At 43.3% G+C, this 17038-nt stretch overlaps 1 protein-coding gene across 16 annotated transcripts in view; it reads right to left on the bottom strand.

The window, feature by feature from the left end:
* ITPR2 (inositol 1,4,5-trisphosphate receptor type 2) overlaps positions 1-17038 on the bottom strand; it is a 337706-nt gene that overhangs the window by 66595 nt on the left and 254073 nt on the right. For all 16 annotated transcript variants that reach the window (XM_065569077.1, XM_065569053.1, XM_065569071.1 and 13 more), the window contains 2 exons: positions 14548-14643; positions 11700-11816 (listed from right to left, as the gene is read on the bottom strand). In XM_065569077.1, the coding sequence (XP_065425149.1) occupies positions 11700-11816; positions 14548-14643 (213 nt within the window). The remainder of the gene's footprint in view (positions 1-11699; positions 11817-14547; positions 14644-17038) is intronic.

The raw sequence follows: 17038 nt of genomic DNA on the forward strand, positions 1-17038 counted from the left end.
ATGTGAGTGAAGGAGGTGGATGGGATGCAAGAGGGAAAGAACTAGGAGATGAAGGAGGAGCAAAGAATGAATGAGGGGAGGTGGAGGACAAAGAGGAGTGGAGACAGGACTGGGAAGACCCCCTCCTTACCAATGAGGGGGAGGGCTAATTCACAGCCACTGCAAGGGGAAAGACCTCAATCACTTGCAACTTCTTTGAGAGGCCAATGAACCAAAGTGCCCAGAATAAGTGGACACTACGGGCTCATCTGAAAGCCCAGTACACTGAGCAGCATCCAGCCAGCAGAAAGCAGTGCCCACCCCAAGCAGAGGTAGGTTCCTACGCACAGGATTCCCCACCTGCAGAGTTGAAGAGCTTCTCTCTCCTCCTCATGAAGGCCACCAGGACAATATATTAAAAACTGGAGAAAAGAAAGCATCTCCCTTCCAGGAGCTCTCAATTCTATTGCTTGAAAGCATGTTCCTCTTTTGGTTTCTTTTCTTATTCTGAGCAGAAGTAGAATGGGAAATAGCACTTCTCTGCAATCTCTCGATCTACAGCTGTCCAACAAGTAGAGTCTAAAAAAAAAAGTAATTTAAATATCCACACAAGCAAAGTAGGCAGCTGCTTACTACCCTGCTCTTTTGGGGGCCCCACATCCTCTCTAAGTCTTGGGATGGCCTTGCCGCCTTCTACAGCCGTGGGACTGGAAGCAGAGGAAAAAGGTTACTGCCAGACAACCTCCCCTGCTCTGGCAGCAAGACAAGTGCAACTTATGGCATGATATCTCCTGCTTGGGACCATGCTCTTGTTCGGGTCCTCCAAATTATATGGCAAATCCTGTTCGTAGCCCAACCTCCTTAACAGGTACTTCTCAAAGCACAGAAAATTACTTCTTGACAAAAGTTTTCTTGCCCAAAGACAAATTGGATTAAAGTGGAGAACAGGCAGCTGAGCCCTGCAAAGAGAATTCACAACTGTCCAAACTCACTAGCCTTTTTCTATTCACCAGTGGGGATTGTTATGCACATACTGGAAGGTGAGGCAGGAGTGGGGAGTTGACCACGTGAAAGAAAGGAGCAGGAGAGCAGACGAGATGCTTCTTCCAGCAGCCAGTATGGCACAGCCTTCCCACTATTTTAAATAGTGCTGCTGGACTTTTGCCTCATCCGTCCACTTAACAGAACAAAAAACAGAATAGCTGTTTTCAGGGCTTGGTAATGGGGAGAGGACTAGGCAAAACAAAATGTGATGATATTCCCTTTCCAAATCCCACCTCTTTACTGCAGTCATCTGGACAATATTTGAACCAGCCAGCTATGAATTAGCAGCATATGCTAAGAAAGCAAAGGAAAGTGAGCGGTCAAGGTGCAACCTTCATCCTAGACAGACACATCTTAGTCCTACTCATCAGATATGAGCTATTGGTGGTAGCCAGCAACTAAATGATGATCAACAGATAGAAACATAGAAAGAAGAGACTGGTGGGCAACTGATGCTCACTCTTGGCAACCACAGCAAATCAATGATGCAGGATGTGCCAGCCTCATCTCAGCAGGTGATCCAGAGGAAAAAATCATCCTAACGTCACTAGCCATACACCAGGTGGAAAAACTGGACCCCAGTTTGTACAATCCTATGCATGAGAGCAAAAGCCACCATGATTAAGTGTCTGTTTCTACCCTGAGATACTACTGGTGTCCTACGTAATTTTCCATCTTATTCTTGATGTAAAGAAAACGTAGCCAGCTGTTAAACCAGAGTTTGCAAGCTGGAAATTTCAACATGATTGCACTCCCCACGAAAGGGCAATAACCCCATTTTATGCAAGTCCTTTGCAGATCACCTGTAACGCACGAGTCCCAGCTCAGCCTCTGATTTAAGACTTCATCTATGGCAGTATGGTTACAATTCAATACCGTGTATATTTCTATTATTGCCTCTGCTGCAATATAAACAATGGCAGTGGTATATTACATATATTTTTGTGCAGACAATATTATGCACTGAGGTTTATGGTAACAAAGTGCAGTCCACTTTGAAAAGTGACTCTAAAATGGTGCTGTGGGGTTCATCGTTTATTGTCTCTCAAAGACTTCTGGATCAGATTTGTTCACTTTACAGGTAGAATGATTTTCTCCCCATAACTCTCACCTCTGCAAACTCAGCCTGAAAGCTGAGCCGTGTTCTTTCTGGTTCAGATATTGCCACCAGTAATGAAGATTCTGCAGGATAAGTGCTGCCCTTCGTTACACTGTTACTGGCAGTATGGCTTCAGTGTAACTGAGAGCAGAACATGAAGGCAATGGGACAGATTCTCAGCTGGTACAAATCAGTGTAGCTCTGTTGACTGCAATGGAGCTATTCTAATTTACACCAGCTGAGGATCTGGTCCAATAAGGAACTGGTCCTGCAGTAGAAACTCCGCTAAAAATTCTGCTGGTGAAATGGGAGCCAGAAGAAAATCCAGCTCCTTCTCCCAAAAAAGTAACCAACTATCTACTTTTGTCACTAAGGTGAGCAGATAGGACTGTGGATACACAGAGTGAGCAGCAAGTCTCTCTGGCATCTTACACAGCTACTTTTCAGAGCAGAACCACACATTAATACTATTCCCTCTAGTACGCCTTATGGGCCTCTATTCTACAGTAAACTGTATCTCCCAGATACAGAGATCTTAAGAACCACAAATCATATGGACACCGGATAACTGAAGTTAGAGATAGGAAACCCCCTGCCCGGATAATCATGTCTACCTCCATGTTAATGCAATATAGTCCCCAAACAGAGGATGTATGTGAGATCAACTGATACATTTGACCTTATTAAATTTTGAGGGAAATGAAAGTAAGCACCACGCATTGGACCCAAGCCTATTAATGGGATCCTCTAAGCCAGGGGTTCTCAAACTGGGGGTCGGGACCCCTCAGGGGTCACGAGGTTATTACATGGGGGGTCATGAGCTGTCAGCCTCCACCCCAAACCCCACTTTGCCTCCAGCATTTATAATGGTGTTAAATATATAAAAATGGATTTTTAATTTATAAAGGGGGTCACACTCAGAGGCTAGCTGTGTGAAAGGGGTGACCAGTACAAACATTTGAGAACCACTGGTCTAAGCATGGCCACTTCCAACCCCAAGGAGCTTCACTAAAGTCAGTGGGACTCCTCAGGGGCACTAGAACCCGTATTATTCAATTCCATTTTGGAATTGGATCTTAAATGATGGGGTAATAGCTGGAAGCCAATGTAAACAAAATAGGAAAAGAAAGGTGCAGAACAAGTTGCCAAGGATTCTACCTGCCAATGAACGGCAGCCTCAGACATTTGTTTAAGCTTTCAGGGGCTCATTAGTGTCAAGGCCCTGTGGCAGCCTCCATACTGGATCTATACACTGGAGCTGGTTGAAGGTAGAGATATAGACTCTCCTAATGAGCTGCAGGGAGGGTGATGTGCCTCCTTGGTTTCTGTTTCAATCTTGGCAATCTGAGTGTAAAAGCCTTGCAACAGCTTCTGATTCTGCTGACATTTAATTAGCCAGTGTCATTTTGATGCCATAGACTGTCTCATCAGGATGAGAACTACAAAACAACATGCGGAAAATAAAAGTTCCACAAGAAGTTTCAGGTCTGGCAGCCCAGGATACGAGTCCCCTGACAGTCACGGTTCCTGGGACAGGTCCCCATTAGCTCCTTGCCTTGGCAATGTGATCAGCTAATGCTTTTCTGCTAGGAAGGAAAACTGCAAGCCTCAGCAAATGCCCACTAAAAGTATAGTGCTGAAGCCTTAAATTCCACTTGCCTTGCAGGGAGAGGGTGACTTTTTCAAAGGAATTCTGAGTTACTCTATGGAACTCATCCCACAGGACTGGTGGAATTCTAAGATTCTATTATTCTTCACTATTTGTCTCAACAAAGATCAGGGCCCTGCTCTCCTAGGTGCTGCACAAACGCGCAATGAAAGACAATCCTTGCTCCAAAATGCTTACAACCTAAATAGACAAGACAGATAAAAGGGTGGGAGGGGAAACAGGTGAAGTGACTTGGCCAAGATGACAAGAAAGTCAGGGCCGGAGCCAGGACCTAAACCCAGATCTTCTCATTCCCAGTCCAGTGCCATCTCCACTGGATCATGCTCTGAATGAAAAACTTAGCAATGCTCCTGTAAGTATGTACAATGCTTTTCTTTACGTACAAACAGCTGTTTGGGAGGAGTCATTCCTATTAAACGTCTTGCGAACCCTCACGCTGTGCTGCAAAATGTGGAAATAGTCGGCTGTACAAAAATTGGCGCTACCTATAGATTAAAAGGGTCAGATCCTCACCTATTGTAAATCAGGGTAGCTTCATTTACAGCAGCTGCAAACCAGTTACTTTGTACTTGTGCCTTATTTTTGGAGTTCCTGCTCCCATATATCACAGATACATTTTAGAGTAAATTAGGCACAGGTTTATTTTAAAAAATCAAATGATTATAACAATTTTAAATAGTTCATGGGTCACATTTAACAGCAGGTAGCTGTCAGCAGAAACACAGCCCCAACAACACTAAGTCTGCTAATGGGGAGTGGGGCTATTAAGGCACAAAATGGTTATCTCCCCTCCAGTGGTGGTGGTGATGGTGGTGTGTCCACCAACAGCCACCATATCTACAAAAGTTGGTAGTGCTGACCAGGAAGATGAACTGATACAGTATGCATGTCCCATGTAACATGACAAAGCCCTGGCTGGAATGATTTAGTTGAGCTTGGTCCTGCTTTAAGCAGGGGGTTGGACTAGATGACCTCCTGAGGTCTCTTCCAACCCTAATAGTCTTTGACTCTATGAGCACTTTCCACTGCCATACTCCATGGTTACGTCTACACAGCCTGCACAATCGAGCCTTCCAAGACTTGGGCTTGCGCTACCACACTAAAAAGAGCTGTGTAGACAGCATTCTGAAGCTGCATCTCAGGCTGAGGCTCTGAAGCCCATCCCCCCTACTCTAGGTGTCAGAATCCAAGCTCCAGCCCGAGCTGCAACATCAACACTGTGTTTTTTAGCGCGGTAGTGTGAGGTCTGTGAGCTTAAGTCCGTTGACCTGGGCTGGGAGGCTCACTGCCATGGGCTGCGTAGATGTACCATAAACCAAGGGGTTCTTGCTGGAACTTAAGGCTGTTCCTCACAGCTGGAAGCCACTGGAACACAGTGAACCTCAGTAGTGCCTTACTTATGTCACAGATGGTACTGAGGGAATGCTGACACACTAGTGAGGAGAGGGGAAAAGACATTCCATGGAGTCACATTCCTCTCTCACGTGGCTCCCATCCACTCCTTTTCCTTGGAATCACCTGGTGTTCATGTGTCACACAGTTAATGGAGACCCTTAGTGTGGGAACTACAGTCCTTCTCCCGCCCTATTTCCTTGTTTTGGTCTTGTTGTGGGTTCTTTTAAATGCTTCATTAAGTAATCCACTTCTGTCTTCTTCAGCAGCATTTCTTTTCAGCCCAGTCAGTCAATTTCACCACAAATGTATTCCTGATTCTGGTCACACTTCCTTCCTGAGGAAACACTGCTCTGTTGTCTACTGCTGGCTGCACAGCCAATTCAGAAACCCTGGATTCCTGTACCAAAGGCCAAGATGCACTGAGTGATCTTACCTCGTATCTGGTCGTACACAACCACAATAATGCCCCTTAGCTTCCACAGCCATTGAATCATGGAAAGCCTGTTTAGCTCCATCACTTCAATCTCCTACCTGTGACTCTCCTTTGCCCTGACACAAAATTATATTTGTCTGTATTCAATATGTTTTTACTTATTTATTTATATGTATAACATACACAAGAAAGGCCTATACAAAGCTATACGTACCTCTACCAAAATTCAAGTGTTACCAACCCAAAGAAAGCCAACAGCTGCTCTACACCCTCAAACCAAAAATAACTCCCCTCTAGTAAGAATCAATACCACCTCCCCCCACGCACAAACAGCTAGTCATATGACTAAAGTTCTCCCAGCTTTAACAATCTATATTATTAGCAGCACAGGAAAGTATATCTTTAAAAATAGGCTTAACAGTCTCCTTTAAGGAATGATAAGATACCAGCAATGATGCCTTTCTGATGTATTGAATGCCAATTCCTCCTCATTAGTATAGTACCAGGTACTGAGTTAGCATGAGAGGCGAACCAGCTAATGCTAAGGATTAGGAATCAGGCAACCTGGCTTCTTTTCCCATCAAGGCCAATGACTTGTTGCCATCACTGCTTTTGCATCCTACTTCACAGGGTTGTTGGGAAAATGTAAGCAGTTAATGTTTTAAAGTGATTTGAAGCCCTCAAAAAGAATATGCTATAAAAGGCAAACGTGATTCCTAAATATTTCCAGAATTATTATTATTTGTACTGTCGTAGCTAGGAGCCCCAGTCGTGGACCAGAACTCTGTTGTGCCAGACACTGTACAAACACAGAACAAAGGATGGTCTCTGCCCCTGCTATGCTCAGATCTACTGGAGGAAATATAACAGTTTAATATGTTAAAGTAGATAGTCATAGAACCTTATATGGCCGTGTGCTGCTTATATTTTTAACTATGTGGGTAACCAAAATTTCAACTACTACTTGAAACTTTTCCTTAATAAAGGTCTCATTATCAAACCAATCCTATTTGAACTGACAAAATTATTAATTATTTTTATTGAACAGGCTGTAGGGCACTATTATTCCCAAAATATAAATGCAGGCCATCAATTGTCTATTTAACAAATATTCTTTATGCATATAACTTATTAATCTACCATTACACATAGTAAACATGGCAATAAGGAGATTAGATATTTCATGCTACGTTTGATCAAGGAATCTTTATTCTACAGCTAATATATTTTAGCAATTCAAATATACAGGGCTGAATTACTTGTTTCCCTCACTCCATTGATAATTAGCACCAGACGGGAATGTGTATGAGTTACCCATTAACTCAAATTGCTACTGTATGTTTAGTTTTCCCTTTGTTTATTTTAAGAAAATATCAATGAAAGGGAACTTCCAACTGGGCCAGGCTATCAGGAGATTGTTTGGTTCAAGCTGATGTTTGTTTATGCTGCATACCTGCATTGATATCAAGCAGTGTTAATTTCTTCTAACCACACGAGGTGGGAGAAAACCATCCTTTCATCAGGTCTCGGTGCCATCAGGAGATTGTCGCATTTACATAAGTAGTTCTGGCGCTCCCTTGGTATTTAACTAAACTTTTAATTTAACCTTATAAAAAAATCTTCTGTTTTCTAGGAAGTTATAATCTGCTCAAAAAAGACATTGTGGCGTTTCACAGTTATTCTCTCTCTGGCCCCAGTTCAGCAAAGCACTCAATCATGGGCTCAATATTAGGCATTTGCTTAAATACTTTGCTGGATCGGGAGCCTCCCACCTGGTAAGGCAACTCCCTCTTTTTATGTGCTGTAATATATATACTGCATACTGTATTTTTCACTCCATGCATCTGATGAAGTGGGTTTTAGCCCATGAAAGCTTATGCCCAAATAAATGTGTTAGTCTCTAGGGTGCCACAAGGACTCCTCGTTGTTTTTATTATCCTAGATGACTCCAACAGCAAAGTTTGCTCGGTTTATTAACTTTTGAAAGCCTTTAATAGCCAGCTGTGCAGTCTCGAACCAGTATTGTGAAAATCAGGATGGTTTCTTTGTGCTATGCACTGTGACATTTTTTTTGCACCATTTAACCAATTAACTATCTGGTTTGACATTCCAGACGTAGAAGGGCCAGTGTACAGATCAAACTTTTATGTGCTACTTTTTTCAGAAGCCTTTGTAAAGTCTACATTTACATCACATCACAGACACATTACGCTATCTGAGTTCTCCTTGCTGAGAGCCTTTCTAATATCACAAAAGAGAAGTCAGCTTGATTTAGCATAATCTATATTTTAAATTATTACTATAAACACCATGCAGCTTCCCTTTGATTGAGGTGTGACAAGAGGAGGTACTGGAACAAACACTGATCATCAAGAACTCACCAGAACTGGATGGTATTCATCCAAGAGTGTTGGAGGAACTTGAAAAAGAAGTAAGTGAGAAAAACTCAAAGTTTGGCTCTGAGCAAGGAGCTTGAACACGACACAGACAAATGGAATGTTTGGCCACAGTAGATTCTTGTGAAACATCTGGTAATAATGGGGGGGTTTCCAGCACACGATATCGAGTACCCATTTGCGTCATTACTCTGTACTGCTGTGAGCAACAGAAAGGCTGCATTTGGAACCAGCCCCCCACTCCAGTATGGGAGTGCAGATTATGCTGGTCCCCTGGGGGTGGCTCAGTTTTGTTTTCTCTGGTTTGAGTTCCCCATTCTGCTTACAATGCACGGGACAGGAAGAGTGGGAAGCAGTAGTGCCAGGAAAGGGATGAAGTCAATGGAAGGGAACCAGGATGAATAATAGTCCCACATGGTCTGCAGAGAAGGACGGGGATGATAGACAAGAGATGTGAGGGCAGGGTGGGGAAAAGAAGAAATGTTGACCAACATGATGATGCACAGTTAACAGTAAGGGGTCTTCTGTGTCTTGCACTGCAGTGTGGGACCATAACTCAGTCCTCAACCTTTCTTGTGATGTATTTATATCTTTCTGTGCATAGCAGGTCAGACATTTACAAGAAAGTCTTTTGCTTCTGGTAAAACCAACCACAGGAAGGGCAGGGAAGGATGTCGTGGTGGCAAAATGCAGAACCCACTCCAGCCTTTAAAAGAGCAACGACAAAAACGGAAAGTCTGAGTGCTCCAAAATAAACTGTCTGTGTATGAGTCTGTGATGGTAAAAAGAGGAACTCTAATCTAGACTCTGCTGCTAGAATGGTACAGATGCTGTAACCAGAGTAGGTGGCCACACGGAAGAAGCTGAAAAGCTGTACCAATTGTGAAAACGATAAAAAACTAACAATGAAACTGCAAGGAGCAGAGCAAAGAAATATGATGTAAATTAGGTCAGCTACACGGAGCGGAGGGTACAGTCACCAGTAAGCTGTTTATATATAAGATAGCATTAGAAGGTGTTTAGAGAACAGAGCCAGGATAGGAACTAGGCAACAATGATCTTACTCATGAGGGACAAAAGTTCATATCCTGCCCAGCCCAGAGTGATTGAAAGGACACATGTAGAAAGAGTTTGGTAGTCAACGATTTATTTTCATGTGCCAAAAATTATAGCTTTTCATTAACATGGGGGGGGGGGGGGGAAGGGCCTAAACAGCATGGTTTAGTTGTCTAATGCTCTGTTATGTGGCTGTATGGTGTTCTGCACGGCTGTACACATAATCATATATAGATGTGTTTATTGGGATATCCAACTGCAGGAAGGGAAATCAGTCAGTTTTGTAAAATCTGTACATCAAGCATAGGTTTTCCTGCCAAACCGATATCCCTGCCTTCTTCTGCAGGGCACGAAGGGGCTCAGTAAATTGTTGCCAAGATCCAGGATGTGACCAAAATGCCTCACCAAAGATCAGACATATGGAATTGGTGTTGCTTTCTTAGTGGTGATTGCATAGCCCCTGGCAGGGCAGTATCCCAGCAATCTTTTCTTATATAGCTTTAGCCCTATATTCTATTCTCAAGGCCTCATTCCCCATTGTCCTGAACTTTGTGTAGTCATTGATACCAGGAACGGTAAGCACAAAGTGGGTGTAAAATGTTCCCACTGGTGCAAATGATTATACAAGATGCAAGGTCCACAAAATTCCCATTAAAAAGCAACAGAGGGTCCTGTGGCACCTTTAAGACTAACAGAAGTATTGGGAGCATAAGCTTTCGTGGGTAAGAAGTGAGGTTCTTACCCACGAAAGCTTATGCCCCCAATACTTCTGTTAGTCTTAAAGGTGCCACAGGACCCTCTGTTGCTTTTTACAGATTCAGACTAACACGGCTACCCCTCTGAAAATTCCCATTGTCTTTGATAGGGGCACTGCAGGTAGTGTAAGAGTAGAACATGGCTCTCCATAACATAATAGGAATGAGAGCCCTTCATTGAACATGTTGAAGACACAAAAATGTACTGTGGCAGAGCTCTGACCTTGTCCCCGCGGGTCCTGCGCTTCTAGGCGGTATATGCTAGCCTCAGTGGCTCTCTGTGACCCTCCCCGTAGCCCTTCTCTCTCTAGGGCCAGGGTTACAGTCTACTGAGCCCTTTTCATTATAAGCCAGCAAGGAGGTTGGTGAGAGAACTCCCACAGTCTCTGTTGTCCCTAGGGCTTGTTTTAGAACAGTTTAGCCTCCTGTCCTGACAGGGGCCTGACTTCCCCTCCCAGGAGGTGTTCCTGTAGTGGTGGGTTGGGGGGAACCCAGGCCCGCCCTCTACTCCGGGTTCCGGCCCAGGGACCCTAATGGTAGCAGCTGTTGGCAGCCACCCTTTCACTGTCAGAGTTGCTACATTTCCCTGGGCCACTTCCCTACAGCTCTCCTGCTTCTCCCTTCTTCACCCTTACCTTAGGGCTCCCTTATCAATAACTTGAGGGTGTCTTCATTAACCAGCCCTTCAACCGCACTTGCTCTCCCCTGGCTCTCCCCTGCCTGACTCGAGTGAGCGCTTTTTATAGTATCAGCGGGGCCTTAATTAGAGTCAGGTGGTCACATTAGCTTAATGCCCTCACCTGACTCTTTGGGGGTTAATTGGAGTCAGGTGTTCTCATTAGCCTGGAGCAGCCCCTGCTCTGGTCAGTCAAGGAACAGAAAACTGTTAATCCAGTAGCCAGTATATCTGCCTTCTGCTATTCTGCTGTACCCAACTGGCCTGGGTCTATCACAGTACATAATTTACATTTCTCACCTTATTAGTGCAATTATAACCTGGCCTCTTTTCTTCTTCTATTCAATATTACTCACATTTTAAGGAATATGCTTAACTTTGTATTCTCTGACAATTTATTTAGAATACTCCCATATTGCTACATTTTTAAACTGCACCTGCTTTAATAAAAAATAATTAAAAACAAAAGATAAGGTCCCTAACATGGAACAGCAAGTACTATCTGCCTGTACCATCTTTATTATAGGGCTTGATTACTAAAGTTGCAGTCTTTTCTTTTTCCACGGGAAAAAAAAAATCTCACTCTCTCTCATTTGTGGCATACCAATAAAAATCTGTATTTCACCTTTACACAGTGCACAAAAGACATGTGATAAGAGAGCCCAATGAAACAACAGCATATCCTAAAAGGAACAAAATTCCCATATGGCCATACTATTAATGTTGCCTGAATAAATTAATAGCTGTAAAATAAAAGTAATATTTTATTAACATTTATTTCATATAATAGAAGACATGAATTAAAATCTAATTGATGATAATCTGATTCAATTTATGCTTTAATTAAGATAAATTATTTTTACATGCCAATCTGAGTCAAAGACTCCCAGAGTAGGAAATGACAAAAGAAGATAAACTGTGTACATTACCTGCTCCATTCTATGTTATTTACATCTCAACAGTACCCACACATCATGGGCACAGCCCACGCACACAGCAAAACCACACACACTTTGATCCTGGCCCCAAAGACACTCTAGAGAAAATGATATCCTATATAAGCTCGATCCTGCAGACGTTACATAGGCAAAACTTCAATGGTTAATGCACACAGATCTGGGGTAGAATTTAATGACATCTTGCAGCCTTTAAGGCTTCTCTTTTATGGACTCAGACACACAATAACAAAAGACATACCTGATGTGCCAGTATGTATATATTGTGGCCAACATCTTTTGGTGAAATATTATCTCCATTCTCCTCCTCCTCATCACATTCTAGAGCCTGATTATATGCATTCTTCATTACGTCCACCTTTAAAACAAATTAAATTGAAGGGCTGTCAAATATTTTAATTCTATGAAAAATGTGAATTGCATTCAGATTTGCTCACTGTGCTCGGCTCAAATTTGGACAGGGCTTGTGAAGTCCTACAAGAAGGAGATGTACTCTAAGGGTAGGTCTTCACTTACCGGAGGGTCCGGCAGCAGGCAATCGATGTTCTGGGATCGATTTATCGTGTCTGGTTAAGACGCGATAAATCGATCCCGGATCGATCCCGGAAGTGCTCGCCGTCGACGCCGGTACTCCAGCTCGGCGAGAGGAGTACGCGGCATCGACGGGGGAGCCTGCCTGCCGCGTATGGACCCGCGGTAAGTTCGGACTAAGGTACTTCGAATTCAGCTACGTTATTAACCATTAATTTGTGTACCTTAGTCCGAAGTGGGGACTTAGTGGGGACCAGGCCTAAAAAGCACATTCAGAAAGAAAAGACGCCTGAGAAGGTGTTCGGTTTATTCTTATCTCAACTATTTGCACTCTGCTTTGCTGGTTTTCCTCTTTTGCCATTTTAAGACAAATTGCCAAGTTTGCAGTAAAAATCGAGTCTGGTGTTTACCTGTGTATTTCAGGTGAAATTCATCCAGATGTGGAGGGTTTTGGATACCAGTGTAGAAGGATGGTTCACGGCTAGAGCATGAGCCTGGGTCCAGGAGACCTAGGTTCAGTTGCCTGTTCTGCCACAGCTTCCTGTGTAACCTTGGACAAGGCCCAAATCCTCAAAGGTGTTTAGGCGCCTATCTCACATGGATTCCAATAGGAGCTAGGTGCCTAAACACCTTTGAGGATTTGGGCTTTATATTTTCTATGCTTTGGTTCTCCATCTACAAAATGAGCATAACAAAACTTCCCTACCTTGCAGAGGTGTTGCTGGGATAAATACATTGAAGGTTGTGAGGTGCCCATCTACTACAGTAATGGGGGCCCAATAGGTACTTTAGATAGACAGATAGTGAAGAGGAGGTTGTGCAGGTTACTCCTCCCCACCCCCCAGCTGTATGCACCATATGGGATTTCTGCATTAATGACAAACAAGCTGATATGGAGGGGGCACAGGGAACGGGGCAGAGTAGGGTGACTGGATCCATGCTTACACAGAGGGGTAGTGATTAGCATTCCCATAGGCTGGAATAGCAGCCCTGGAGGGGTTGTGTTACAGTCTCATGGCCTAGCTGTTTGTTGGGAGGGAAGTTTGTACCCTCCACCCCTGTTTTCTTAAGCTTTGTACAGGGAGGGCTGCATTTTAAACCTTCTGAATATCTTATGTGCTGACAGGGTGAAATCCTGGCCCACTGAAGTCAATGGAAAAACTCTCACTGACTTCAGTAGTGCCAAGAATCCATGCATTGATTTTTTTCCCCCCTAATAGTCAGCAGTAAAACAGGTATAAAAATGGGTTTCTGGGAGAAAGTGCAAGAAAAATTAAGTTATCTACAATTAAGATTAAAATCTAACAATGAGCTTTGTGGAAGAGCTTGTGAAATTCACCATTTCCATTTTTAAAACCCAAACTAATCATATCATGTGCTTCAAGGGATAAACTAAGGCCTTGCAAGGGTCAGGAAGGAATTTCTCTCTTCATGTACAACACTGCACAATTACATGGTTTATTTGGTCTTATCCTCAAAGCCTCAAGGCCAGATGCATGATACCAGACTAGATGGACCACTGATCTAATCTTTTTTTGGAAAAAAACCCACTAATTTCTACTACATTTTGTGAAGCTCAGAATGACAACATTTTTCACTAACAAAACTTCTGTGAGAAATAACACAAATCCTGGGCATCGAGAAAGAGTGCTTTTTGAAACGTGTTTAAAGAAAGATTGCGGACACTGCAGGCAGTGCCTTGTTGTTGGGACTTATAATGCAGGACACTTGCAACCTATTCCTGGCTGGAAGCATGCAGCAACATACTGTATCTCATTTGCTCACCAGCAAGCTGTGTATAAAAGAGCAGGCAAAGAAGAAGGGAAGGTTGGAATCCGGGACAGGATGTTGGGTGGGTCAGGGATATTAAGGTCTTCCAGAGAGTTTAAAGAAAATATAATTTCTTTGTACCTCACATAGGCCCTGATCCTGCAATGAGATCTGGGGGAGAGGAAATGGGGGTGGGGTGGAGCCTGACTCACTCAAAGTGTTCTGCACAGGCAGAAGGGCAAATCCACACAGATCATATTGTGGGATGGGATCATGGTTTTTCCAGTCACCAAATTGTTCATATTGGATGGACCTGGCCACTCTCCCAGCTTTTCCACCATGACAGAAATTCATGGGGGACAATTACAAATATTAACCCTATTCAAAGATAAAGTAAAAAATGTGGTTTTGACTTTTTTGTTTTGCCTGTGAGGTGCATTTTTTTATTCTTAGTGTGGTATCACAAATGGTACAAGCTTAATTTCACAGCTACTGACAAAATGTACTTGAAGACAGTTTACTGGAGCATGATAATTTAGTTAGGAAACAATTACAGAAAAGTGCTTGGAATGGATAAAAATAATGAAGTCATAAAGAATGAAATCATGCATGCTTGATCCTTCAAAAATACCTTTGGAGAATTAGTACTATCTTGATACGCTATATCCCTATATGCAGCTATTGCTATTCAGTTTAGACACAGATCCTTTACAAAATATTTTGAGGATAGGATTTATTGAGGGTGAGATATAGCCAAAAGTTTTATGAATATTCAGAAGTTTTCTTACCAGTTCCCTTGGTCTCATATTAAAAAGGATTCTTTCTGCATTCTCACTGTCATGCCTGCTTTCCATAATGGCCAGCAAAAGCTTAGAGGCATTGTTCTAAAGATACAAAACCAAGTTAGTGCAAATGTAAAATCCATTTCATGGATTAATGATCCTTACATTCGTTTTAATTGAGATTACTAGGACCACTTTTTTTTAGTGGATACGATTTTAAACTGCTTGCATCTTTTATGTTATTGACATAGTAAATAGCTTTGCAGCACATTGACATTAAAGTCAGAGGGCAGCTAACTACAGTACGTATAATATATTGGAAGGGGTATTTTAAATATTGAAAAATATCTGACTTTTAAATACAAAGCTTTATTCTGCATTGTGCACAATAAATGAGATCCCATTTCCTGTTCTTATTGCCCAGCTCACAGGTTTTGTCATTTTGTTAAACAATTGAGAGCAGAGGTAATTACAAAGTGTACCAAACAAAAGGTTTTGCCTATGACGCATGTTTCCTTCCCTTTTTGTTTTTTAAAGCATAATTAATTACCCGAAAGGCTATAAAATCAACAGATTTCATGCATTTCATAATCTTCTAATTTAATCTGAATACCAAGTACTGAGCATATTCCTGGACTCCTGGAGGGAGTGTTAACTATCGGCTTTTCACCCAGTTCTCTCCCAGGGATAAAATAGCATGTCCTTAAACAGTAGTATCTCCATAGCGTCTGAGAGTCTGGGACCCGATCTTGCTCCAATTAAAATCAATTTCAGCCCACGGGGAGGAAGGTTGGTTTCATGGTTCAAGCACTATACTGCGACTCAGCAGACCTTGGTTCAATTCCCAGCTCTGCCATAAACTTCCTGTGTGATCTTAGGCAAGTCACAAACTCTCTGCACCTCAGATCCCCATCTATAAAATGGGGATAATAATACGTCTACACCTTGCAAGAGTGTTGTGAGGCTAAATGTGTTTGTGAAGTACTGAGATACTATGCTAACCCCAGGAGGTCCCCTGTATGAAAATGTGAAGGCAGAATGGGGTCCCTTACTAGAAGCAAGTCTGAAAATGTGCCTATTATTAAGGTTGCCCAATACTTCCCATTAAAAGATCCTGTTCTCAGTTGCTTATGAACTTGCCTAACTGTTTGGGCTGAAATTTGACATGCTGGGTGCCTGCCCCAGGCTAAATTATTTTGGAAAATTTCAGCCAAAAAAGTTCAGCCTTTTTCAAGAATGAGGCAAAAGGGGAAAATACATTGTTTTGCCCATGTTAAAAAGTTCTGGTGACTTTTACTTTGAGCAGTTCTATAAGCCTCATGCTTTGGAGTAGGGACTTGAAATTTGGCACGGGGTGGCCTTTGTGGCAGAATCAGAGCTTTTGTTTTCCACATGTAAATCCACCTACATTTCACCAAGTTATATGCCTCTGAAAAAAATCATAGTTTGCAGATGCTTGGTAGAGACTTGCTAGACCTTTACAACTAAAATCTTCAAAAGATTCTGTCCATGTTGAAGCATGTTCCAGCTCAGGGCTGTGCAGGACTTTCTCTACAGTTGTCTTTCAGAGCTGCTGAAGGCTGTGCTGAAGTCAGTCACTGGAACTCCTGTTCTCTCAAGCCCCCCACCACAGACCCCGGAAAAAAAACTGGATCTGGGTGGGATGGAGTGAGCAGATTTAGACAAGGAACCCTGGGGGGGGGGAACTGGGACGGGAGGAGGGGGACAGAGTAGGACTGGCTGGGCATGGAGCCACAGACTGGAGGGGGTCACATTGGATGAGATGCTGGAGAAGACACTGCGCCTGGCTAAGCAAGGGTGCTGAAATTGGGAACCACTGGGGTGGAAGGAAGGAGGTGGGGAGGAAGGGAGACAGATCTGATGAGGAGCTAGGGCACAGAGGGAGAACTGGCACTAGTTGTGCAAAGGCAGTGGGACAAAGCCAGAGATAAGGAACCAAAGAATTTGTGAGGGCAGGTTGAGACTGGATGAGGCGCCTGGGGAGGGAGAGAGGGACTGAGAACCCATGGGGACAGGGAAGTGAGAGTATGGGAGAGACAGAAAGGACAGAGTCAGGGGGGAGGGGAGAGAGAGAAACAGAGATTGACTGGGCACAAGATATGGTGGGAAGAAGATAGGTGCTGGGACGGGATGTCTAGAGAGTAAGACTAGAACTAGCTGGGCAAGGAGACTGGGACTGAGATGTGAGCCAGAGGAGTGGAAACTGGAACTGGGTATATGAGAAGAATGGGCCTGGGACAAGAAGACAGAGGCAGGTTGGAGGGGACGGGGCAGGAGGAATCAAGCATGAGGAGATAATATTTACATAATGACATACTATTTTTTCCACAGGACTTCTGCCTCATTCAGTGCACAGGATGGACCTGCACTGGGGATGTATCAGGGTGGTGTAGGGAAGGAGACTTGTCTGTAGGACCCCTGCTGCATTTGTTCCAGAAGTTGGAACTTGTGCAGTGAATGAGGCAGGAGACTGCAG

Source organism: Chrysemys picta, chromosome 1 (assembly GCF_011386835.1).
Source record: "Chrysemys picta bellii isolate R12L10 chromosome 1, ASM1138683v2, whole genome shotgun sequence".
Classification (NCBI taxonomy): Eukaryota; Metazoa; Chordata; order Testudines; family Emydidae; genus Chrysemys; species Chrysemys picta.